Source organism: Vulpes lagopus, chromosome 20 (assembly GCF_018345385.1).
Source record: "Vulpes lagopus strain Blue_001 chromosome 20, ASM1834538v1, whole genome shotgun sequence".
NCBI classification, from domain to species: domain Eukaryota; kingdom Metazoa; phylum Chordata; class Mammalia; order Carnivora; family Canidae; genus Vulpes; species Vulpes lagopus.
Genome location: NC_054843.1, coordinates 25,337,060 through 25,364,173, shown reverse-complemented (window position 1 = coordinate 25,364,173; position 27,114 = coordinate 25,337,060). Strand labels below are relative to the sequence as shown.

Below are 27,114 nucleotides of genomic sequence, written 5' to 3'. Positions count from 1 at the left end.
AAATCAGAATCGTTGGAGTGAGGGTTCAGATAGTGGTATTTTGTAGTTCTCTACATAATTTTAATTTTTTAAAAAATATCTTATTTTATATTATTTTTAAGTCATCTCTACACCCAAGGTAGGGATGGAACTCAAACCCTTAGGTCAACAGTCCCATCCTCCACTGACTGAGCCAGCCAGGCGCTCCTCCACATTATTTAATTTTTTTTTTTAATTTTTTAATTTTTTTTTTAAATTTATGATAGGCACACAGTGAGAGAGAGAGGCAGAGACATAGGCAGAGGAAGAAGCTGGCTCCATGCACCGGGAGCGCGACATGGGATTCGATCCCGGGTCCCCAGGATCATGCCATGGGCCAAAGGCAGGCGCCAAAGTGCTGCGCCACCCAGGGATCCCCTATTTAATTTAATTTATTTATTTTTGTTTAAACAACAGACATTTATTTTTGCACAATTCTGGAGGCTAAGAGTCCAGGGCAGAGATGCCTGCAAATCTGGATTTCTGGTGAATCCTCCAGATAATTTAAAAGTGCAATCAGGATAGCAGACCACCAGGCTAAATTTCAGTTGAGCAACTTTGGTCTTACTAATAACTGATTTACTTTCCTTTGCTGCTTCAATAAATAATAAGAAATGTCCAATATCAGGGCACATGGGTGGCTCAGTGGTTCTCATATAACAGTCTTAAATAGATAAAACTTTAATACTCTTTTCTAATTTCATGAAGTATGTGTTGAGTAAAAATTTTAGTTCTAGATAATTTTAGTTCTGGAGCTGCCTTTGGCTCAGGACGTGATCCTGGGGTCCCGCATCAAGTTCCCCACAGAGAGCCTGCTTCTCCCTCTATGTCTCTACCTCTCTCTCCGTGTCTCTCATGAATAAATAATAATAAAATATTAAAAAAAATTGTCCAATATAATTTTTAAAAAATATTTTACTTATTTGAGAGAGAGAGAGAGAGCAGGAGCAGGGAGGGGCGGGAGAAGCAGGCTCCTTGCTGAGCAGGGAGGGAGCCCAAAGAGGTGGCTGGATCCCAGGACCCTGGGATCATGACTTGAGCCCAAGGCAGGCGCTCACGGGACTGAACCACCCAGGCGCCCCCCACCCAGATCTTTTTTTTTTTAAATTAGCTACCACTGGACTGAGTATTTACCATGTGCCAGGCACAGTGCCAACATTCTTTTGTGCATCATCTCTTCTGATTTTCATGACTAGGTGAATTTCCAGACCACTTGCCCAGCTAACTGCCCCATTCCGGACCCAAGGACTTAGCCGCTGCACACCCTGCTGCTCTCCTCTAATTCACTCCTATATGGGACTGTCCGGAGCACCGAGGTCTATGGGCAGTTACAAATAAACAGTATCTGCAAAGAGCAGCCGAGAACAAATGCCACGAGAAGTATGGAGGATACCAGGAAGGGACACCGGAGAGTCGACCGGGCCGTTCAAGATCCGTCAGTCCCCGGTGCCCCCAACACCTCCAGCCCTTCATCACCCCTACCTGCCCCCCCCCCCCCCCGGTAAAGGTCACTGGTTCTTGACGCCCAGTTTTAGGGTGAGAAGGACCTTTGAATACCCAGGATCCAAAAAAAAAAAAAAAAAAAAAAAAAAAGCAGTCGAGGTATTTCTCCAATCGGAAGCTCTGGTTTGGAGGGGTTCAGGCATTCCTGGAGATGGGGAAACGCCTTCTCGAGCCTTCCAGAGCAGCCACCGGCTCCAGGCGCGGCGGAGGAGGGCGGGGCGCAGCTCGGGTCGCGTGCCCCGGAGCCGGGGGAGGGGGGCGAGGCTGGACCCCGGGGGGCGGGGCGAGAACCCGCGAGGCCGCCCGACCTGGCCTCAGCAGCGCGCGCCGGAGGCGAGTGTGGGCGACGCCGCTCCCTGGAGCGAGGGCGCGGCCGCACTTTCAGCTGTCGGGGGAGAGGGGCGGGCCCGCCCCGGAGCCGGAGGGCTCTGAAGCCGGCCCCGGCTCCTGCTGGGGCGAGGGGGCCGCGCGTCCGCCCGCTCTGAGCGCAGCCGGCGCGGGAGTCCGCGACCCCCGAGGATCCTAGGGCCGCCCGCGCCGGTTGCCACGGCAACGCCACGCTCCTGGCGGGGCCGGCGCGCGCCGCGGGGCTCAGTCCCCACCGGAAGTGACGTATTTCACCTGCCGAGCGCGGGCGGGCGGGGCGGGGTGGGCCGGGGTGCGGAGGTGCCGCGGCCGCCAGCCAGTCGGGAGCGCGCAGGCCGCGGGTGGCGGAGACCCCGGGCGAGGGCCGCCTACCTCCAGTCGCCGCCCACGGCCGCGCCGCCACCATGGCGCTCCTGCTGCGCTTCGTTCTCCTGTGCGGAGTCGCGGGTGAGCGGGGGGCGGTGCGGTCCGCGGGGCTCCCGTCGCCGGCACCGCCCCGGGGCGCTCGCTGCCCGAGGCCACCCGGGAACAATGAGCGTGGGGGAGGGGCCGGGCGCGATTTGGGGGCGCCGCGGCCGCGGCCGGAGGGCGGAGTCGCCCTGGGAGGCTCTGCGGAGCGGGGCACGCGAGCCGGGAAGGTGGGCGGCGGGCAGGGAGCCGTGCGGGCGCGAGATGCCCGGGGCGGGGGGGGCGGCGGCGGCGGCGGGGCTCGGGGCTCGGGGCTCGGGCGCCGGCGGTGGGCGCGGCGTGCGGGGGCGCCTGGCGTCGTCGCTGCGGGGCGAGCTTCGCGTTATTCGCGCTCGCGCTTTTCCTCGTTAGCCGCGTCGGTCCAGCGTTCCCGGACCTCGGAAGCCTCGGGCTGCGGGTTTCCAGGTGTCGAGCGGTGCGGGCGGGGAGGCTGCGTTTCCAGCGCCATGATCCAGCCGACCCTGAGCTTTCCCGTGCCTCGACCGCGCAGGGGGAGCGCTGCAGCCTCCCCGACCTGGTTGCAGAGGCGAGCCCGAGCCCGAGCCGAGCCGAGCCGAGCGCGAGCGGTTGGCCGGGAGGTGGTCGCTCGACCCAGGTGGACGGTTGCAAACCCGCAGTAGGCGCCCGATTCTGCAGCCCCGGAGCAAAGTGCACGGAAGAAATCCGAAACCTCGCTTTGAGTTTATGACGAGTTAATTCGTTTTTGAAGATAAGAGGGGATGGCTTGTACAGGGCAGTCCCTAAAGGATTCGCCAAGTGCATTTTCTGACTGCGCTTTTCTCGGGAGGGGAATTTAAGAAAAAAAAAAAAAAGGGCATTTAAACAAATGCGTGGACCTTAGAAGGCACAATCATTTGATGCTTTTTAAGAAACGGATCTGTTTTCCTGGCAGTGTTTTAACTGATCTTGTTTGTCAGGATGAGCACTTGTCGCTGTTGGAACCAAATGGTTAGTTAAAAGAAAAAAAAAAAGAATCCGTAAGTGTGACCGTCGGAGGCGCACTTTTTATAGTCTCTGGAAGGATTTTTCTTTCTTTTTTTGATGTGTTGGAAAGGATCGAGTGGCCCTTTCTGTTGGGATAGCTCCCTGCTTCCTGTTGAAATGTTAATTCCATTGTTGGATGCCACATCTGTGAGCGTTACTCAGGGGACCAACATTCTATTAACAAGTCTAATCTTCCATCGATAGCACCACCTCCACCTTTCTAAGACATCTCATTTAGATTTGGGTGAAAATTTCAAAGCTTCCGGAAAAGATGAAGGGTCAGTAACCAGTGTACGTGGTACATTCCCCTCGTTTGTTTTGTCGGGGACTAAATTTGAAGTGGAGAGTGCCTGTTTTCCATGGAGAAAATACTTTAGGCTACATCCAGAGCAGAAAAATGGAATAACAAACCATGTAGAGGATCTTTTTTTTTTTTTCCCCTTCCCCCCCCTTCTGGGGATGTCCAGATAATTGTCTGGATTTCATTTTTTTCTGGACACCTCACTTTATTAGGTACAATCTCAACTGAGGACGTGTTTAATATATACAGAGTCATTCTGCTTTTAAACTGTAAGCTAGGATAGTGAACTTCTCATTAAAGGGCTGTTTTTAGCATAAGAAGACAACTATTTTTAGTTCCAGTTTTCCAGCTTAGGGAACAGCTCTAAAGCTATGTAACTGATGGGTGGCTTTGAGTATTTCTTCAGATACTCTTGCCATTTTAGACACTCATTGCTGTGAATTCAATTTGAGTGGTAACGTGATTGGCTTCTACATTTGGCAAGACAAAGCAGAGGAGGCTTACATATTAAAAATTGCAGTGCTATTTTTCCTCTAGATCTGTTTCCATATGGGCTGTAAAGAGTTTTGTCATATGTTCTAGTTGCTAGTGGAAGGCCTTTGGGTGCATTTTATTACCTACCCAGTAGGAAATCATACTACCAGTAATAATAGTGGCCATAGTAGTAAAACTAAAGTCTTGATTGAAAGTTATTAAATGCCAGCCACTGTTAAGGGCTTTACATATGTTCCATTTACCTAGCAACCCTGGAGGGTATGTATTATAATGATCCCTGTTGTACATGTAAGGAAACTGAGGCACGGAGTAGTTCTTTAATTTGCTGAGGTCACAAATTTCCTTAATCCTTACTCTTCCCACTATGCTGTTTTGCCTCTGAAGCAGTCACTTTCCTCTTTGGTTATCTCTGACATTCTAAATTTCTATCACTGCTTCTCTGTCACATAGTAAGAACCTGCTGTCGGTTTGACTGTGTGCCAAATACTGAAGACTTCTTTATTAGCCCTTTAATTTCTTGAACTTAGTTTAATGCTTTCAGACACTATTAGGAAAGCACGAGGAGCAAGAAGAAGCTTAGGCAGCTATTGTAAATTGATGTGGCCCATGTACCATCAGCATCACCTGGGGATCTTGTTAGTTTGAGACGCTGCTTCTCACGCTGGCACCATGAGTGAAACTAAAAAGTTCTTGTCTCCCCACCACTTGTTAGCCATTTGACGATAGCTGTAGGCTTCTGTCCTTTGTGTGTGCCTCAGTTGCTTTATGTATCAAGGACAAGGATCCTATCATCTCAGGACCATTAAGGAACAAAGTGAAATGTTTATCATCTTGCTTTCCTGGCGTCTTCCTTTGCATAAAAAAATGGGAAGATTAAATATGAACTTTATTTCCTCCATATATCTCTTTGTTTACATTTTGGCCATTATACCAATCACCTAAAAAAAAAAAATGTTGCCTCCTCTTCACAGCAACCCACTTTCATTGGCTCCTTACCCTATTTGTTGTGGGGTGTCCATCAGTTTATCTCATTGCACTAGGTCAGAGGGTAGGGGCATTCTTTGTGTTCTTGTTATAGTCCCGGTGTTAGTGTGTGGAATGTGGTAGATAGCAAATGTTCCATAAATATTGTATGACTGAAAATTTGCAGCCTTTTAACCACTAGGCCTATGTATATGGTGTGGCTCTCATCAGTTCCATCTCTCTCTCTCTTCAAATAATGATGGTCTTTGTAGTGGTCTTTCCAGTAGCCTTGTCTCAGTTGGTGGTCTAAAGAAGTTAAGCTTTTGCTTTATCTTTGATCTCATTGTTCTATTCCACTTCAGTTGCGAGAGGTAACAATAACAGTGTGCCAAATCCATTTATCTTTTTTGGAGCTCCTTGATACCTATTTTGACTCTTTTCCACCCTGCTAACCTGCTCTTCATACTTCTACAGTAGGTCCCTTAAATATCAGCCTTCCCCATGATTTGGCCCATAGTCCCCTTCTCTCAATCTTAAACCTGGGTGACTAAATTTATCCATTACTATAACCTCTACAAAGTTGCTAGGGACTTAAAAATAGTATCAGTTCAGCCTACCTCTCCTTTGAATTCTGGGTCACTGTTTCCAGGTGCTTACCATTCACATTCCACCTGAATGATCTTTAGTACCTCAGACTCTACAAATGTCAGGCCAGGCTCATCCATTAATTAATTGATTACATGATTCAATCATTCAAATATTTATTGCCTACTATGTGCTTGTGTTAGGTGCCCTTACAGTAGTATAGAACTTTGCAAGGTGCAAAGCTTTGATAGGTCATTCCCAGCAGATGGTATAGCTTTTTGCAAAGACATGGAGAGCTGAAAGGGTATGATGTGTCTTGGGAGGTGAGAAATTCAGTTCATGAGAGCATCTAATCACCACTTCTCAAACGTTTGATGGAAATCTGAGTCATTCTCCTAAAAGTTGGGCGAGGCCTGAGATTTTTTTTTTTTTTAAGATTTATATTTATTTATTCATGAGAGAGACAGAGAGGCAGACACACAGGCAGAGGGAGAAGCAGGCTCCATGCAGGGATCCCAATGTGGGACTCGATCCCAGGACTCCAGGATCACACCCTGAGCTGGAAGGCAGATGCTTAACCGCTGAGCCACCCAGGCATCCCAGATTTTTGGTTTTTAACAAGTTCCTGATGATTTCACTAGTGACCACACTCTGGGCGAGTGAAGCTCTAAGGCTGTGCCAAGAGCTTAGGGGAGGAAAGATAATTGACATGTGTCAAGTTATACCACCCTCTGTGGTGGCACTAAGAAGCTTGTGGAGACATTAAAGAAGTGAGATGAAACACTGAGATTATTTCTCTGGAATGATGAACTCTGTAGCAGTTCTGGAGGCAGGTAGGTCTAACACAGGAAGCTATCTGGGATGATTTACACATAAGCAGTCCTTGAAAAACAGAGCGCTGTTGGGCTTTCCTCTCTGATCTGAAAAGTTCTTTTGAGGAAAATGTACTGAAGTCTGATAATCTGGTTGGTTCCAAGCAGAAGTTGGAGAGAAGCAGTAATATACCCGGTTTTGAATGAATGGTGAAGTCACTAACTTGCAGAGGATGAAGAGGAACAAGTTTTAGGAGAGGTGACCAACGAGCTTAAGTTTAGACAGGTGGTATTTGAGGCACCTGAGGGGAATGGAGGTAAAAAAAAAAAATATCTGGTAGGAAGATTTAAACAAAGGACTAGATCTCAGGAAAGAAACAAAGATTGGTGATAGAGATTTGAGAATCACTGCTAATATTGTGTAAGGTGCCATCTGTGTAAGATTAACCAGGAAAAGCTGGTGGCACTAGAGAAATGATGAACTTTGACATTGAAGAACATCAACTAATAAGTACACAGAAGGTAACAGTAAAGAGTGATGTGGGGTATGTAGGAGAACTGTGGAATGAGGGTGTCCAGAAACTGATGCAGAAATGAGGTCAGTGGGTCTTACCAATAAGAGATCATTGGAAACATTCAGAAAGTTCTGGATTCCACATGGAGGACAGTTTCTATAGTGAGTAGAGCTAGATTTTTATAGGTTAAGGAGTGGGCATCAGTTAAGTGAAGAAAGAGAAACCTACTTAGCATTTGCAGTTGGCTTGACAGTGAAGTGTTGCGTGCTTGACCGTCGTTCCAAGGGACAGCAGCAGACCCAGGTAGAAACCAGTAGGTAGGGACTCTCTTAACTTCCAGCCACCAGACCTAGAACCTTGTTCCTCATTTTCCTTTGTGTACCCAGTTTCCTCCTTATACCTTAAATGTTGGGGTTCCTCAGTTTATGGCTTCAATTAGCATTTTTGTGTTGACAGCTTCCAGTCTATTTCTAGGCTGTCTCTCAAGCTTTTTCCCATCACTTGTTAACCACCCACTTGACATCCCCTACTTAGACTTCTCACAGGCACCTCCAGTTGAACCTGTCTGCATAACCACTGGTCTCTCTCCCCGGAAGTGGCTTTTTTGGCTCTCAGAATGCTCGGGCAGAAGGCTGGGTACCCTACCTTCCTGTTCTCTCCTCTTACCTCCTGTCAGTTTCTAAGTCACCTGTATTCCTCCAGCCACTACTTATAGTCCCGGTTATACCAGCATCTCTTAAGATGGTTTAAAATACCAGCTTCGTTGGCGTCCGGCTAGTGAATTTTTCCCTGCTCAAAGCACGTTACATTACTGGAGGATGTTGTAACATTTATCAAGTGGACCTTTATTGTAATTGTTTTTCCTCAACAGACTGTACATTTCATGATGTCAAGGATTATCTGTTTATTCCTTATTTTTGTTCCCAGTGTGTGCACAGTTGCATGTTAAATAAGAGGGGAAAGTGTTCTAGACAGGAATTGGTGTATATTGAGTTGAGAAAAAGACCTAGAGAGAAAGGGCATTTGAAGATCAAGAATAGGCACATCATTAAGATTAAAAAAAAAAAAAAAAAGAATAGGTCCATCATGGGAGAGGTGAGCAGGGCTGGACTCTGTATACTGTACAGGCTAGCTTTTTTGTTTGTCAGCTCTGCTTTTCATTGAGTAATGGAATGAATTTGTGTTAACACTTCGGCCTCGTTTTAAACTCCTGTTGCGGGAACCCTGGGTGGCGCAGCGGTTTGGCGCCTGCCTTTGGCCCAGGGCGCGATCCTGGAGACCCGGGATCGAATCCCACGTCGGGCTCCCGGTGCATGGAGCCTGCTTCTCTCTCTGCCTGTGTCTCTGCCTCTCTCTCTCTCTCTCTCTCTCTCTGTGACTATCATAAATAAATAAAAATTAAAAAAAAAATAAACTCCTGTTGCAGCCTGTTCTTCCAATCTCCTGTTTTATCTTTCCTCTGTTACATACAAATCATTGTCAGGTGTAATTAAAGTCAAGAATTGATACTGAGAACTTTGAATATCGTTCATTTGGTGGCAAGTAATGAATGGATGTGGACTTTAAGATGGTAATTTTTAATTATGTCTGGGTTACTTTAAGTAAAATGAACTTACGGTTTTATCCTATTGCTTTTCATCTGTCTTGTTTTTAAAGAAAATAATCTAGAATAGTTGTTAGATTGATACTGGAATTAGACTGGTTTCTCTTAATGTGGTGCTAAGTATAAGTTAAAAGCAACTTTTTCTAGTGCTGGTTTCCTACTTTAATTTTCTACTCAGCCTTTCTGGGGGGCAGAAATGACAAATGGTGGAATGTGAGGGGGTTGGGCAGATATCACCGTGGCCTGATAAAGTGCTCTGTTGAGGAAGCTGGTTCGAAATTCATGGTTTGGTTTGGTGATCCCTTGGGGCTGTGATATTGGTGTTGCTTTTGTAGTTTGTTCTGCTGAATCCATTATTGTCTTCTGTGTAAAAATGCAAAGCAAGCTGAAAATGTTTCTACGTTCTGTGGCGAAATGGTGATTTAAAAAGAATTTCTCTTTGTGCTTCCCTATAGGCCTTTTCTGTTACCTTTACCTCATTGACTCACTCTTCCAGGTTTCTAAAAGAGTTAGCCAATTAGAGTTTAAGCGTTAAAGGCCTTAACTTGACTCAGCAGTATTTGCAATTTATTTTAATTAGCAGTGTGCTGTAGAAGAAAAGACTGGCCTGCCCTGTTGACAAAGGGGAAGGTAGCTAGGAGAGGGAGATAAGAAGTCTATTTTTAGGGTAGGTGTGAGATCAATGGCATGGTTTAGTTTGTCTTTTGATAGTTGGTGAGAAAAAGGATTAACAGTCAAATTAACCAGTTAATTGGTTAACTGAGACAATGCAAATTTCCTTTGAAACTATTAAATTACTTTCATTATTTCAAAGGTATTTTAGAAGTTGGACTGGGAATGACTTTGATTTCATTTACTTCTAAGATAAATTGTGTTTAGATTTCAAGAAGAAATAAGTAACTAAATGTGGTTACTTTTTCACCATCCCATAGTGTAAATGTACGCTCTGCATGAATTTTATAGGTTTCTCCAAAGTAGGGGTAGTTTGGCTACACAGATCACAAGCTCTCAAGGAATCTCAAGAAACATTCAGATACAGTGAACCGAGTGTGTTCAGCTACATCTCTGTTGAAATGTTAGTGACTGTAGCTGACCCTTTCAGTCTCCCAGTGAAGAGAGCTTTGAACTCTTAAATACCATAAAATTCCCATAGGAGTTTTCCCTAATGGGCCAGACAAAAACTTTGGAGTGTTTTTTGTCTTGGGTAGTTGTACAGTAAGAATTGAGAAGACTCTTTAACCTACTTGGTTGTATGGTGTGAAATCTTACACTTTTAGGATGAACCGGTAACTAACTCTGGGCTAGAAAAATTATTGTACCTTTTTTCATGTAAATATACACATACTTTCTTTCAAAAACACGACATCATAGAAGTTTTAAATTCATATTTTGCAATAGAAGGTGTCAGTATATGCATTATTTATATAACTTCACCACGGATGGATTTTGAATCAGTGCTATAAACACGTTGCAGTCCTAAATCTAGATTATCACAATGAACTAAAATGCATAGTTATTATGATATAATTTACTATTTTTTTTTTAAGATTTTATTTGTGAAAGAGAGCATGAGCAAGGGGGAGGGTTAGAGGGAGAGAGAGAAGTGGTCGCCTTGCTGAACAGTGTGGGACTCCTTCCCGGGACTCTGGGATCATGAGCTGAGCTGAAGGCAGCCACTTAACTGACTGAGCCACCCAGGCACCCTTCCTTTTTTTTTTTTTTTTTTTTTTTTAAGATTTTATTTACTTATTTGAGAGGGAGAATGCAACTTATTATTTTTTTTAAGAATTTATTTATTTTAGAGGGAGCAAGTGTGTGGGAGGGGCAAAGGGAGAGGGATAAACAGACTCTCTACTAAACATGGAGCCTGACAGGGGTGTATCTCAAGACCCTGAGGTCATGACCTGAGCAGAAACCAAAGTTGGACCCTTAACAGACTGAGCCACCTACGTGCCTTGGTATAACTTTTTTTCTTTTTTCTTTCTTTCTTTCTTTCTTTCTTTCTTTCTTTCTTTCTTTCTTTCTTTCTTTCTTTCTTTCTTTCTTTTCTTTCTTTCTTTCTTTCTTTCTTTCTTCTTTCTTTCTTTCTTTCTTTCTCTTTCTTTCTTTCTTTCTTTCTTTCTTTCTTTCTTCACACACACAGAGAGAGAGAGGCAGAGACATAGGCAGAGGGAGAAGCAGGCTCCATGCACGGGGAGCCCGACATGGGATTGGATCCCAGGTCTCCAGGATCGCGCCCTGGGCCAAAGGCAGGCGCGCTAAACCGCTGCGCCACCCAGGGGTCCCATCTTTTTTTCTTTTTAAAGATTTTACTTATTCATGAGAGACACACAGAGAGGCAGAGACACAGGCAGAGGGAGAAGCAGGCTCCATGCAGTGAGCCCGATGTGGGACTCAATCCTGGGACTCCAGGATCGCGCTCTGAGCCGAAGGCAGACTTAACTGCTAAGACACCCAGGCATCCTGGTACAACTTACTTTTTAAGACAATTTTATAGGTGTCTCATTTGAATCTGATCTCCTGACAACCTTGGTGTAGGAAGAATATTTTATATTCTTGTTTATAGGAATTAAATTCAAAAAATTGTGACATTGGTCTAAGTTGTGCTGTCCAGTTGAAATATAGTGTAAGTCAAATATGTAATTTAAAGTTTTTTAGTAGCCATGTTTAAAAGTAAAAAGAAAAAAGGTGAAATTAATTTGAGTATACATTTTCTTTTTTCTTTTTTTTTTTTTTTGCTTTCCTTTAGCATATCTGCAGATGTTATAGGGGTGGTGGGATTTAGATGGAATTGGAGCTCTTTGAGCTCCTGAGTCCCAGCAGGTTGTAGCTTGTAGAAATATTTGAGTCTAGAGTTGTGAGACATTACAGTTCTTATATTTTGTTTAGCTCTGTATATACAAAATATCATTTCCATATGTGATCAAATTAAACATTAATAAGATTAATTTTTTTCCCTATACTAAGTCTGAAATCTGGTTAGTATTTGACTTACACATATCTCAATTCAAAGGAGCTGTGTTGGAAGTACCCAGTAGCTCTATTTGACTAGCAGCTACCCTGTTGGTCAGCACAAGTCTAGAGATAAGAGCTTCAGTTCCAGTCACCTTCTAATGCATCTAGTCTCCAAACACCCTACTAAGAAGCATGGGTGTAGTGTGCTCACGAGATAATTATGACTAATTATTTGTATCACGCAGTATTCCTGTTGGTAACAAGCTAAATAAAGTCTCTTGTTTCTTAGTTTCTTGAAATTATCAGAACATCTGTTACTCATGCCCAAAATTCTATCAACTGCCTTATTCAACAGCTGTATACATTTACATTTTAGGTATAAGGAAGAAAAAAGAAATACATGCACACAAAAAAATCACATTTTTAACTTGCCTGTGAAGGAAATACATATATTTATGGAAAGATAGAAAATAGGATAGAATGACCCCTGGTGATGGTTGCTAGGGAAATTTGAATTCACTTTGGGGTATTAGAAAGGAATTAATGCAGGATTGAGGCAATCTAGTTAGACATGTTGATAACAGAGGTGATTTTCTTTTTGTAATCAACCCTTTATTACCTTCAGGATTTTCCATGAAGAGGTAATATTATTTACTTGTGCTCTTCTGTCTGTGTCTTTGCTTTCTAATTTTTTTATGATCTCATCTTCATAAGACACTTTACCTAAGTTTTGTGTGTGTTTGCTTCGTTTTTTGCCAAGTACTCAGTTACTTTTACTGTCTTCCCGTTAAGGGAAGAGAGCCTGAGGTCTTTAAGAGCAAGGAGGCAAAGGCAGGTTTTTAAAAATAGAGCAATACAGGGATCCCTGGATGGCTCAGCGGTTTAGCGCCACCTTCAGTCCAGGGCATGATCCTGGAGACCCTGGATCGAGTCCCACATCAGGCTCCCTGCATGGAGCCTGCTTCTCTCTCTGCCTCTTTCTCTGTGTCTCTCATGAGTAAATAAATAAAATCTTTAGAAAAAAAAATAAAAATAAAGCAATACATATTATTCTGTGAAGGTGATGAAAATACTTACCATGGCAATAGATCTGCTTTACCCATAATGTAAAATACATTATTTGCATTTTTTAACAGAGAATTGTGAAATTAGCATCCGTGTGTTAAAAAATGCAGGGAAGGTAATATACTACATAGATTGAAAAAAATCTGAGAGTTTTGATAGCGTTTGAAATTCTCGAGTGTTTCTCTGTGTGTGTGGGTGGGGTAAGGGTGTGTCACAATCCAGTTCAAATACAGGAAAAAATGTCTGGATGTTTACATTCTTAATTTCCTGTGGCTTTCCATTCTAATTTACATTTGCCCTGGTCTTGATGTATAATGTATATTAAATATTTCTTATTTAGAACTTCAATTCTTGTGGAAGATATTTGGGGGTAGATAAATAATATAATGTGTACACATAGGTGAGGTATTCTGATTGGTGTCTTCCTCATATCTTCTGAAGCATCTTTCTGATACTGTCAGCAAGCTTGGGGCCAGAGAAGTGAGTCAGGCATTTATTCCCCCAGCTACGATTCTCAGAGCAGGCAGGGATCAGAGTAGAAATGTCATGTGATATAAAGATGTATGGTTTTCTGATTGTTCTCTTGGGGCCCCACTAGCTTCTCCAGACCACTTTCCCCTCCTTCAACCTTGTGTACCAACCCTTCAACCCTTGGGTCTCCTGCCCTCTGTTTACACCAAATTTCTGGTTGCTTCTCCACAGTGATCGAGAAATGCCTTGCCTCATATTCCTAACCTGCCCCTCTCCCATTATAGTGTTGTCTTGGCCTTTTAGAATTTACATTTTACAGTTCACTCTCTTCTAACATTCTTTGTTTCTCCCCTGAGATTTATTTATTTATGTATTTGAGAGACAGCACGAGTCGGGGGAGGGGCAAAGGGAGAGGGAGGGACAAGTGACTCCCTGCTGAGCCATCCCAGGATGCTGGGATCATGACCTGAGCCAAAGTCATACACTTACCCGACTGAGCCACTTAGTGCCCCTCTTCTAACACTCTTACACAGCAGTTCCTTGACCTCCCAAATACAGTGATTTTCTTCCCAGTTTACTTAAATAATCTTCTTCTCTTTATACTTATTCCCCTGAAATCTGGAACTCTGTTGGCATTGTCACCTAGCTCCCTGAACTTCCATCACATCCTGTTATCTGTAAGATCTTCAGGCCCTAACACTGTCAACCCACCCCACTTCTGGTTACTTTAAAACCAGAATTTCTTCAATCAGTCAAGGTCCCCTGGTCAGACCTCAGTTCCTTCTTCAGGGTGGATTGATCTTATAGGCCAACAGCTGTGTACATTGGGAAAACTTTATTGTACCAGTTAGGCTAGACTTTTTTCTTTTTTTGTAAAGTCCATTTATAAAGCATTGGGACATTATATTTTTAACAAAAATAAAAGTAGTCTTTGTCTCTAACTCCTTCAGCTCTTTAAACATTTCTTTAAAAGTAAACCTTTTAGGGGGCACCTGGCTGGTTCAGTGGGTAGAGAATGCAACTCTTGATTTTGGAGTCATGAGGTTGAGCCTCATGTTGAGGGTAGAGTTAGAGTTTGCCTAATTTTTTTTTTTTTTACGATTAAAAAAGAAAAGCCTTTTATCTGAAGTGTGACATACATAGAGATAAGCACAGAGTTTAGAGCATTATTTGCAAGTATATAGGTAAGAGCATTATTACAAAGCAGAACCATTTGTGTGATTCTCTTCCTGATCAGGAAATAGGATATATCCCACATTTCTCATTTCAAAAGAACCCTTTCTTGACCACATATCATCACACCGTACCACTTTCCTTCTACCCTTGAGACAAGTTCCTCAAGACAGTAGTCACTTCTATCTCTACTCACACATCTCAAGTCTCCAAGCTTTCCTAGTTCTTCACTCTCTTCTGATTTGTAAGTGTAGATTAGTGTTAACACTTTATATAAATGGAATTATACAATATGTTTTTTGTCTAACTTTTTTGTCTAACTTTCACTTATGTTAGGAGTATTGATTTTGTGTAGCTGCAGTTTACTCATTTGCATTGCTATGTGGTATTCTATCATGTGACTATATCACAATTGATTTACCCATTTTACTGCCAATGGACCTTCCCCCCAATTTTTTGCTATTGTGAAAAATGCTGTTGTGTCATTTTTGTTCATGTGTTTCATTGCACATGTGTATACATTTCTCTACCTATGAATGGTGTTTCTGGTGTCCTGTAGGTAATACCTATGTTTTAGCTTGATTTTTTTTTTTTTTTTTAAGATTTTATTTATTTGTTCATGAGTGAGAGAGAGAGAGAGCAAGAGCAAGGCAGAGACACAGGCAGAGGGAGAAGCAGGTTCCATGCAGGGAGCCCGACATGGGACATGATCCCAGGACCCCAGGATCACGCCCTGGGCCAAAGGCAGACACTCAACCACTGAGCCACCCAGGCGTCCTGTTTTAGCTTTAGTTGAAACTGCCAAGCAGTTTTCCAGGGTTAGTTGTGCCCTTGACACTCTCACCAGTAGAGAATGAGAGTTTCAGTTTCACATCCTTATCATAGCCTTTTCTTCATTTTGGCTATTCTGCTGGGTGCATAATCTCAAGCAGACTCCCTACTGAGTGTAAAGTTCCACACAGGGCTCCACCTCACGACCCTGAGATCATGATCTGAGCCAAAATCAAGGTTCAGACGTGCAACGTACTGAGCCACTCATGTGCCTCCCTCCATTCTTTTTTTTTTTTTTTTTTAAGATTTTATTTATTTATTCATGAGAGACTGAGAGGGAGGCAGAGACATAGAGGGAGAAGCAGGCTCCATGCAGGGAGCCCAGTGTGGGACTCGATCCTGGGTGTCCAGGATCATGCCTTGGGCCGAAGGCAGGTGCTAAACCGCTGAGCCACCCATGGATCCCCCCTCCATTCTTTTTTAAAGGTGTCTTATTTGCTATTTTCTAGGCATCATTCTTTTGTGTGGTGTTGATCCTTCAGTCTCTGCGTATTGTTGTCCCCCCCCCCTCCCCAGGATCTTATTTATTCTTCTTAAGAGAGCAAGAGAGATAGCATGGGGGAGCTGAGGGAGGAGCAGACTCCTAGCTGAGCAGGGAATCTAATGTGGGGCTCGATCCCAGTATCTGAGATCATGACCCGAGCCAAAGGCAGTTGATTACTTACTATATATATTTTACTTACTATAGGTGCCCTTACTATATATATTTTCAGACCTCTTTTGTTCTATTTGCTCTTTCCTTTTAACTTATATAAACATGCTCTACATTTCTCATTTCAAAACAACTCTTCCTTGACCCCAATCATACACTACCATTTTCTCCCACCCTTGAGAGACAAGTTCCTCAAAACAGTAGTCACTTCTGTCTTTACTCACACATCTTAGCCTCTATAGATACCATTACTAAATCAAATTTGACCTACATCACTAGTGGTGCTCTTCTTTTAAACATCATAGATATGGGGCAGCCCTGGTGGCGCAGCTGTTTAGCGCTGCCTGCAGCCCGGGGTGTGATCCTGGAGACCCAGGATCGAGTCCCACGTTGGGTTCCCTGAATGGAGCCTGCTTCTCCCTCTGCCTGTGTCTCTGCCTCTCTCTCTCTCTCTGTGTGTGTCTCTATGAATAAATAAATAAAATTAAAAAAAAATAAACATCATAGATATATTTGAGTTTATTTACTTATTTTTAATATTTATTTTTTTTGACATGGAGAGAGAGAGAGGCACAAATGAGGGAGTGGCAGAGGGAGAGGGAGAAGCAGGCTCCCCAAGGAGCAGGGAGCCCAATGTGGGACACGATTTCAGGATAATAGGATCATGACCTCATGACCTGAGCCCAAGGCAGACACATAATTGACTGAGCCACCCAGGTGGCCCATGAGTCATTATTTGTTTATATAACACATTTTGAGTTCTTCCTGTATGGAAGGCGCTGCTAAGTATGAGGAATAAAAGATTAAAAAATACCTTCTCAACACTATGGAGTTTATGTCCTAATAGAAATGACAGGCTTATAAAATGACAGTGAATTGTCATATTAGATACCGTTTTTTGAAAGATTATACCAGGTTGTACTGGAACTGTTCTAAAAGCTTTTCAGGGCAGCCCCGGTGGCTCAGCGGTTAGCGCCACCTTCAGCCCAGGGCGTGATCCAAGTCCCATTCGGGCTCCCTGCATGGAGCCTGCTTCTCCCTCTGCCTGTGTCTCTGCCTCTCTCTCTCTCTCTCCCTCTCTCTCTCTGTGTGTCTCTCATGAATAAATAAATAAAATCTTTTTAAAAAATAAAAAAAGCTAAAAGCTTTTCATGCATTAGTTTTTATTTAATTCTTACAATGGAGTAGGTATTATTAATAAAGTCGTTTTTTTTAGACTTTATTTATTGGATAGAGGGAGCGAGCACACAAGTAGAGGGAGTGGCAGACAGAGAGAGAGAGAAATATATAACCTCACACTTAAGTCCTGCAGGGCTTGATCCCAGGACCTGGAGATCATGACCTGAACTGAAGGCAGAGGCTTAGCCTTACCCCTAATTTCCATTTTAAAGAAGAAAAACACTAACTTAAAAAGGCTGGAAACTTGCCTATGACCAAGCATTTAGTAAACTCAATATGAATTTGAACCCAGATCTGACTGGAGCTCACACTATTAATGGATAGAACTGCTTCCATAATTTATGCTAATGTTTCAGAAATGTCTTCACATTTAAACGAGCTCTTGAGAACTGCTGCTTACTACCTTTTAGTTGTGGAAGAAGGGGAGGAGATGGATGTGGGGGAGGGTGGGAAGACTTCTTTTTGGTTGGTTTATTGTCTAAAATCAGGACGTATTTAGATCTGAAATAAGAAATTTAGTTCAACACTCTTTAATTTATGTTTAAGCCCTAAAGAAGCAACAACAGGTCCAAAATGATAGTGGGTTTTGTTGTTGTCATTGTTGTTTTGTGACAAATGACAATATATTCCTAGTCTGATATTTATTTATTTATTTCTCTGTTAAAAAAAGGTTCACACAGGGGCACCTGTCTGGCTCTGTCAGTAGAGCATGTTGTTTTGGATCTTGGAATTATAAATTCAAGCCTCATATTGAATGTAGAGATTCCTTAAAAATAAAATCTTTAAAGGAAAAATAAAAACAAAGTTTCACCCAAACGCATGAACCATGTGCTACCTAAAATTCTGTCTGCTTGTAAGTTTAGTGTAGCAGAGGAAAGTGAATTCCAAACCCTCCTCCACCATGGTGATTGGAGGTCTAAAACGTACTTCTGATGTTTCATAGTGATTTTTATTTTATTTTTATTTTTTTTCATAGTGATTTTTAAAACAAGATCTGTGTTCAAGGGTATTTACTGATGGATTTCTACTTACAGGATGAATGTGGCTTGTCAGCCAGTCTATCTAGATTTGTATCTTGTTCCTCTTAGTAGCTTTGGTACCTCTCAGTATCTCTATTTCTTCACTATAAAATGCGGTAATAGTAGTACCTCCTTCAGGTTGTGAGAATTCAGTTAATATATTTACACTTTTGAAAAGTGCCTGACACATAGTAAGTATCCAGTCACTGTTAGTTGCTGCTGTTAAGATGATTTACCCATTTCCATCTCAGTTTATTTCCTGGACACCTGCTTTTGTATTTCTCATTGGGGATAGGGGGCTGGAAATTTGTATTTTAAAAGCTGCATAGAAAAGTATATAACCTCACACTTAATGTCATTTTTCGTTCTTATTAACTCATCTAATTGTATTATTTTCTTAGCTCTGAGTACATATTAATATACTGCACTGGGTAGCTCACATGGGAATTTAACAGGCAAAACCCAACCCCTAGACAGCAAAGAGCATAATTTCTACCTTCCTGTAAGTGTTTTTCTTTTATCCTCCAATAATATTGAAAGGCCTGGTTGGAATAGTTAACTCATATTAACATATTTAAAATGTTTTTTTTCTGTTTTGCATTCTAGAAATACTCAACTGTTTAGGTGACTTAAAGATTGCTACTCCTAACGCAACTTCCTGGTGAGAAGGAAAGTTGCCATAGGTCGGAGGGAGGGTCAAGGAAATGATCTAAATAGTATGGCAGTTGCATTTTTGAAAGCAATTCTGTTTATCTATTTTATTTTGATATATTTTAAGTAAACTCTACCCCCAATATGAGACTCAAATGCACGACTCTCTCAGATCAAGAGTCACATGTTATACACTGACTTGAGCCAGCTAAGTGCTCCAACAGTTGCACTTTTGCCTAGTTTGGAATACCCTAGTGACTTGGTTGTTAACACAGGCATCTGTAGTATTTGTTATGAGATACATAACAGAATTATACTTGTCCTGATCAACATGTTCCTTACACATACCAGTTTCTGGTTTACCCAGTTCATTTCTTAACAGTAAAATAGTACCCCTTATGACATTCTTTGACCTTTCTCAAAATCAGTATCAGGTAAATTTTAACGATTGATGTTAAGGTCATCATAATGTACTCGTTATCAAGAAATCAAAGAAATATACAAGACTTTTGGAATATAAATTTAAATTATTTTTTCTAGTCTTTTTTCCCTTTTTTGTTTGTATCTTTGGAATGACTCCAGATATTTTGAGAAACCACATTGTAGTATTTTTTTTTCTTTTTGCTTCATGTTGTTCTAAAGATAGTTGAAAAATAAGACAAGTAGCTTTACTTCAACTACAGTTGTAGTTGTAGAATATTTACAAATAAAAGATTTTTAAGTTTTTCTTAATATCCAATTTCTCTTACATTAACATAACTATAAAGTTGCATACATATTATCAGATTTGCTAACATTTCTTGTAATGTGAGTATTAAATTAATGAGCATCAGTCTTTGCTCCCATCAGCACATGACCAGGTTTGTTAAGCTTTTTTTGAGCTCTCTCTCCTATCTAAAGATCATTGGTCCATTCCTTTGCTTTCCTGAGTACATGGTCTCCCATGGCCCTCCTTCCCATGCTTTTCCCACAAGGACTGATGGGTTTGTGTCCCATTAATCACTTCTTTTGTTTCAAACAGCTCCTTCGCCTTCTCTCTACTCTGAGCTCCTGCTCTCCACTTGAGGTTCAGCAGTTTTGCCAATGCCAGCTCTGTTTTATTTATTTGTTTTATTTTTATTATTTCTTATTTTAAAGAGTGGAAAAGAACACAAGCTAGGGGAGGAGCAAAGGGAGAAGGAGAGACAGAATCTGAAATGGATTCAGCCCTGAGTGTGGAGCCTGACAGGGCTCGATCTCATGACCGTGAGATCACAACCTGAGCTGAAATCGAGTCAGATGCTTCTGACTTGAGCCACCCAGGTGCTCCTTTGGGGGGTTATTAAATTAGGTTTGGACATACCTTTCATAGATGAAGACCTGAGACACTGTCAACTAAGTGAAAGTATGTGCTGAAGATGGGGCCCTGTGAACAACTACCAACAATAGAGGAACACTTTGTGTAATCCAGAGGAGGAGGCAAGGAACTCTTAAGAGGTACTTCGATAAGTGCCTAGAGATGTTCTCAGAGGGAGACGGTGGAGCAGGGGAGAAAGTGAGCAGGGTACACAGACACAAGTGCTCCACAGACACCAACTTCCTCATCTTTTTCTTGTGAGTGCTTCCTCTTGTTTCTTTGATTTCCTATGAAATCAGACACTTTGCTGTAGTTCCATCTTTAATAGAGAAAGGTCTTAGCTGATATTCACCTAACTTTTAGCTGTATTACAACTTGCTGATTTCCCTATTTTGAAATGGACTGTCATCTGTCTTCCTTCTCTTATATGAAGGTACTTGTGCCTGTGAGTTGTTTTGTTTTTCTTTTCTCTCTCTCCTTCCCTCCTTCCTTCTTTTTGTAGCTGAGTCATTGACTTCAAAATCCCATGTGAAATGCTCACTTGAGGGTACGGGGTACGAAAGACACACAGAAAGGAAGCAACTTGAGTAAAGTGGGAAGAGTGCTCATGGTGGAGGCCTTATCAGTTGTCCAAGGTGTGCACAGAGGACATCTAGTTCAGTCCATGTTTGGGCATAAGGAATGCTTCCTAGAAGGGATGCCTGCACTCACACGTGATCTTTAACATTCCTGTGCTTATGCCCTCACTGGTCAAACTTCACATTTAGTATCTTGTTGTTTGAGGTAAAAACATGAAAAATGTTCAAAGTTATTCTGTTTTGTTTCCCAAGTGATAAAACAACAGAAAACCTCCTTTTTTTTCCAGCAAGTTTGTTAAAAGCTAGCTTCTGGTTTTCTGAGCTAATGCAGTTAAATTTGTGTTTTCTTCCTTCATCCCTTTGGTGTTCTCTATTTTTTTTTTTTTAGATTTTATTTATTTATTCATGAAAGAGAGAGAGGCAGAGACACAGGCAGAGGGAAAAGCAGGCTCCACACAGGGAGCCTGATATGGGACTCAATCCTGGGTCTCCAGGATCACACCTTGGGCCAAAGGGGGCGCTAAACCTCTGAGCCACCCAGGGATTCCCCTGGTGTTCTCTATTTTTAAGACTTAAAACATTATTGAAAAGTCTCCTTTTACTTCTTTGTCTTTTTAAATCAGCCATAAAGTTTCATAAGCACTTTCCATTTTCCAGTGATTTTAAGATTATGAGAAAGAAAAAATATCTGAAGACCATCCAGGTTAATGTGTAGCTTAACCTTGAAGTCCATTAAAGAAATCAAAGCAGGTCACCAGTCACCAGTTCAAAATGTTGCCTTCCTGCTGGAGGAATAGTGTCTTCCAGTATCTCCAGTTCTACTCCATTCTTAGGGCAGAAAGAGATCTTGTAATGTTTGGAGGAGATGACAACCTGAAAGCCAAAAATATACTTTGATGAGCTTATTTTGTTTTGATGCTCCAACAGAAGTCAGACTGGACAGGAGAGAAGTTTGGAAGATCCAAGTGTTTGAAATTTGGAGATTAAAAAACACATAGAAAACTGGGAGATGTTATTTCAGTCACTGCCAAAATGGGCTGTGTTTTAGTTTGTTTACTTCTTTAATCCAGTGCTGAGCACTTAACTGGATTCTGCAAATACTTGCGGTTCATAATGTTCTACATATTTCATCATACTGAATATAAGCTTGAATAAATTGATAAGATTTGCTATTTGAGGTAGTGTCCAGGCCTTGTTTGAACCTGCAGGTACTTTGCAAGTTAAATGATCACCTAATATGCTACATAAATAGAATTGGGCAACACATACTAGGAAAAAATCCCCAGAGACATTGCATGGGACCAAGGGTCAGCCTTTGTCTCCTCTAATTTGTGACTGTTGGGTACTTGAATACTTGCAAAACTATACCTCCGTGCAAAGAACTCCTTCAGTGTTGCTAGGAAACCCAATAACTGTTTTGTACAATCTTGAGATTTTTTAATTCATTTCTAGGGCAACACATTGAAGAGCAGTTGGATGTTTTAAACATTTTTTTAGAAGAAATATTGAAAGCCATTTAAAAATCTGCTTAATTTTTTTGTAGCAGTATTCACATTAAAATGTCAATGTAAAGCAGAAATGGGCAGTCACCTTTTTTAAAATCTCAGTTCTCAAAAAATAATTGCTCTTAACAGTTTGGCATATATCTCTAGATCATTTTTATGCATATGTAACTTTTCTTAAGGTAGTCTTTTAAGATTAAAGCAATTTTTATGCATCAAACAAGAAATCATGAAAGATGCTATCATGAAAACTCAGTGGCATTTTTATTCTAATGATTGTGTGGTAGAAGTAGGGAGAAGGACATGGCGTAGAAGGATATGAACATGTATACATTTAGATGTTTAATGTCATTTAACTTTTTTGATTTTTTATAAACTAAAAATTCAAAAAGCACAGGGGAACCAGAATGTTCTAGTGTTTTTTTTTTTTTTTTTAAACAAAAGTTCATTTTCTTTTATATTCCATATTTTGGGACTATGTCTTGATTCATTTTGGAATGGACTTTTCATTCTGGAGTGTACTTTGTTCTTACCTTGATACATAATGTATCAATACCCAGACAAATTAATGCAGGTAACAAATTGTTGTAGCTGTGGAAAGATCTTCAAGTAGCAGGAACAACTTCTGGTAGATTAATAGTCTTTTTCAACCTTTATAAAACTGATCAAATTTATAATCATCAGTTCTTTTCTACTAATATGCAAGGATACAAGAGAAGATAGAGGTATCCACAAAATTTTTTTAAACCCTTTTAGAGCTAATGATTTAAATCAGGACATGGGTTTTTTAAATTTACTTAAAAATACAAGGTAATATGGGAAGACAATAAGCTCATCAATATCTAGATAGAACACTTGACAAAACCTTGGAGGTTACCTAAGTCAACTTCACAGTAAACCTTATAAAGGAAAAAAAAAACAAAACACAAAACCTGAGATTATATACTGAATAAGTGCCAAATGGGTGATCCAGATAGCAGAAAGCAAAATTCATAGAAAGAAAAAAATCACTAAGCTAGATAGATAGAAGAATGCCTTAGTGAATGAGGTAGGAATTAGAACTGAGCTTATTACAAATGATAGAAAGTATTTATTCAGAAGATTGAATATTCAGGAGAAACATTTGAGGTTATATACATAAATATCAAATCATAATTTTAAATAGAAATGGGCGTGGAATGGAGATTGGAATACTAATAGACTTTTTTTTTTAAGGTTATTAAATAGTTTATTTGGGCTGAATCAGTGGGTTTGGACAGTATATCATCAGTCTTGGCTGTTTAACAAACCAAGCCAAACACTAGAGACTTAAAACAAAAATTAGGCATTATTTCATGATCCTGTGGGTTGCCAGTGTAGGTCAGGCTGAGATGGGAAGTACCAGGCTTGCTCATGGCATGGCTGCAGGCAGCTAGTCTAGAGCTGGAGGTGGATATTCTAGTGTGGCCACATGTTGAGCACTTGCAGCTGTTGGTTGAACACCTCCTCTCTCTCCTGTGTGATTTGGTCTTTCCATGACAGGGGTCTGAGAGGGCGAGGCTGGGAGCAGCAGGGTCTCTTGAGGCCTCACCTCAGAACTCAGAGCAGTACTCATACTGTATTCTGTTGTCAGAGTTAGGCCAGCCACTGATTTAAGGGAGCAGAAAGTCTTGTGTCCAGTTTTAATCTGCTATTTGAAGAATGCACTTAAATGTCATTAAAACCTTTGATGGTGCTTGAATATAAATGGTTTTTGAATGTAACCTTGCTTCTCTTTCATTCTCAATCTATTGCCTTCAACTTTATTAGCATTTTATTTCAGGTGACAGCTGATATGTATTAAGCTTCTTTGGGGAATAATGGAAAAGATCATGGGATATGTATTAAGCTTCTTTGGGGAATAATGGGAAAAATCATGGGACAGCTAATTTTATTTATTTACTATTTATTTTTATTTTTGGGGGGCTGCTAATAATTTAATTCTTCGTTTTGGTTTGCTCTTTGGAATTTATTATTTAAAAAAGAACATAAAATCATCATTATGGAGAATTAGGACTTGAAATTACTCTTAATTTTAGTGTAAGATACTAGTACTTTGGTGGCAACAGAAGGAAAGGGGAGAGAGGAAGGCCCTATGTACCATAATCCTAGTACTTAAGGTCTCTTGCAGGTCATCATCCAGCTCTGTAAGTCAGAGTTGGGTTATGGGGAGGACCAATGAATGACCATTTGAAACTTTGGTTCTGGGGTGCCTGGGTCTGCCTTTGACTCAGGTCATGATCCCAGGGTCCTGGGATCAAGCCCTGCATCAGCCTCTCTGCTCAGCCAGACACATGCTTCTCCCTCTCCCTCTGCCATTCCCCTTGCTTTGCTTTCTCTCGCTCTCTCTCTCAAATAAATTTAAGAAAAAAGAAAGAAAGAAAGAAACCTTGGTTCTGCAATATATTGATACTTAAAAGTTTGTATGTGAAAAAATGTTGGGTTATCTCAAGGAAAACAGATGTGACAAACTAGTGCTATGTAAACTTATATAGTGTAAGTAGTTTAAAAAATATGTTTTGTGTGATAGTTTATTTACATACTAATAAATTTACATTTTATATCAAATTGTTGACTTTTTCAAACTTTGTATAAGACATATTGAACAAACCTTTTGTATATGTGAATTGATGTGAACAAAATTGCTTTTCTCTTGAAAAACAATGGGAGTGGATTAAACTCAGTATTTTTCTTCTTATATCAAGAAACTGCCATTTTGCTTGTAATTTACTTTTACCCTTTTATATTGCATGTAAATGATACTAGTTTTGTTATAGTAAACCATTAGCAACAAAGAGACTTATTTAGTTCTTATAAAGATACAGTGGGTTTAAGGCATCTCTTTCAACAAACTCAGAAGAGTCTTGAAGTTTTTGTTTGGTGCTCAGGACATCTTATTTTGGTTTTTACATACTTTTCTAATATTGCCATTCAGCTTTAATTCTCTATGATCTAAGTGGAAATTTTATACAATATAAATATATTTCTGAATGTTACAGAATTTTAAGATGTCTTTAACAATAATAAATATGACAGACTTTTCCAGAAGAGAAATAGGAAGAGATGAACAGTAAGAAAAGTCTTAAAAGATAATATTAAGGTCAACTATTTAGTAAATTCAAAAATACATAAATTGAGGCGCCTGGTGGCTCAGTCAGTAAAGCATCTGCCTTTGGCTCAGGTCATGATTTCAAGGTCCAATGGTTGAGTCCCATGACTAGCCCCATATCATGCTCCCTGCTCAGCGGGGAGTCTGCTTCTCCCTCTTCTGCCCCTCCCCCTGTTTGTGCGCTCTCTTTCAAATAAATAAATGAGATCTTAAAAAATAATAATAATAAGATAAAATTGTCAAAAATACAAAAATTGACAGCATTTCTTCTCTTTGAGTTGTCATCAAATTTATTGCTTAGAACTACTTTTAAGGGGCACCTGGGTGGCTCAGCTAGTTAAGCTTCTGACTCTTTTTTTTTTTTTTAAGATTTTATTTATTTATTCATGAGAGACACAGAGAAGAGAGAAAGAGAGGCAGACACATAGGCAGAGGGAGAAGCAGACTCCTACCCGGTTAAGGAGTCCAATGTGGGACTCAATCCCAGGACTCTGGGATCACACCCTGAACTGAAGGCAGATGATTGGTCAACCACTGAGCCACCCACGCATCCCAGAGGAAGAAATATTTATAAGCATTCAGTAAAAATTATAGAATCTAATTTAATAAATATTTATTTAACTTTAGCTCTGTGCCTAATGTGGGACTTGAACTCATGACTCTGAGATTAAGAGCCACGTCCTACTGACTGAGCCAGTCAGCCACTTCTAATTTAATAAAAATTTAGAATTAAAGAAATGTTGGTAGAAAACATGCTGGGACTCCTGGGTGGCTCAGTGGTTGAGTGTCTGCCTTCAGCTTAGGTCATGATTCTGGGATATTCTGAGATCAAGTCCTGCATCGGGCTCCCCACAGGGAGCCTGCTTCTCCCTCTGCCTATGTCTCTGCCTTTCTGTCTCTTATGAATAAGTAAATAAGATCTTAAAAAGAAAAAGAAAACATCAAAATTCATCAGCATATGATATGCCCAGTGTGTGTCCGTGGCAAGTATGAATTAATATAGCCCTGAGTTAGTATGACGTAACTGACCTTTTAGACTCTAAGTTTACTTATATTTTTAAAAAAATATTTTATTTATTTATTCATGAGAGACAAAGAGAGAGAGAGAGGCAGAGACACAGGCAGAGGGAGAAGCAGGCTCCATGCAGGGAGCCTGACTTGGGACTCCGTCCCCGGTCTCCAGGATCACGCCCTGGGCTGAAGGTGACGCTAAACTGCTGAGTCACCCGGGCTGCCCTAAGTTTACTTTTAAACATCTGCTTGGATGTAGAATACCTTCTACTAATAGAAGCTTGTATTTCTTATAGCGATGGGAGATTCACAATGCTCCTAAAGGAAACTGTATCAGATAAGATGATATTACTATTGCCATTCCATTTCTACAAAGACACAGACTAAAAACTGGGGAACACTGAGTTTGAACCTCATCACTCTGGTCCCATTCTCATTCTGTTCCTGCCACATTCTGTTCTCCTGAGTATGCTGCCAACCTGACAACAGATGCTTACTTAGTCCATGTGCATGTTTCTTTCTCCAGATTTCACCAGAAGTTTGAGTATCACTACTCCTGAACAGATGATTGAAAAGGCCAAAGGGGAAACTGCTTATTTGCCATGCAAATTTACCCTTAGTCCAGAAGACCAGGGACCGCTGGACATCGAGTGGCTACTGTCACCAGCTGATAATCAGAAGGTGGACCAAGTGGTAAGTTTTAAGTGTTTGCTCTCTTAGTAGATGTCCACTGGTACTTCTTAGGTGTCCATCACTATGCTGATCGTGTGGGTGAGGGTGGGATGGGGAAGCTACATAGAAAGCCCCAGGCTTCTCAGGTTTGTGATCTGGGTGAGGATGGCAGTCACTCTGATGGAAAGTGAGGACACATGTGTAATGGAATGGAATGAAATGGAAAAGTGGCCTTAGGATTTCTTTGTTTTTTTTTTTTTTTTAAATTTTTTTTTTATT

The 27,114-nt window shown here is 41.1% G+C and overlaps 1 protein-coding gene across 2 annotated transcripts in view; it reads left to right on the top strand.

Moving 5' to 3' along the window:
* The first annotated feature begins 1,858 nt into the window (after positions 1-1,858).
* CXADR (CXADR Ig-like cell adhesion molecule) overlaps positions 1,859-27,114 on the top strand; it is a 62,496-nt gene continuing 37,240 nt past the window's right edge. Inside the window, exons 1-2 of one of the 2 annotated variants that reach the window (XM_041735004.1) lie at positions 1,859-2,334; positions 26,690-26,856. In XM_041735004.1, the coding sequence (XP_041590938.1) occupies positions 2,292-2,334; positions 26,690-26,856 (210 nt within the window). In that variant the 5' untranslated portion in view covers positions 1,859-2,291. The remainder of the gene's footprint in view (positions 2,335-26,689; positions 26,857-27,114) is intronic. The other variant, XM_041735003.1, reaches the window with a different exon arrangement.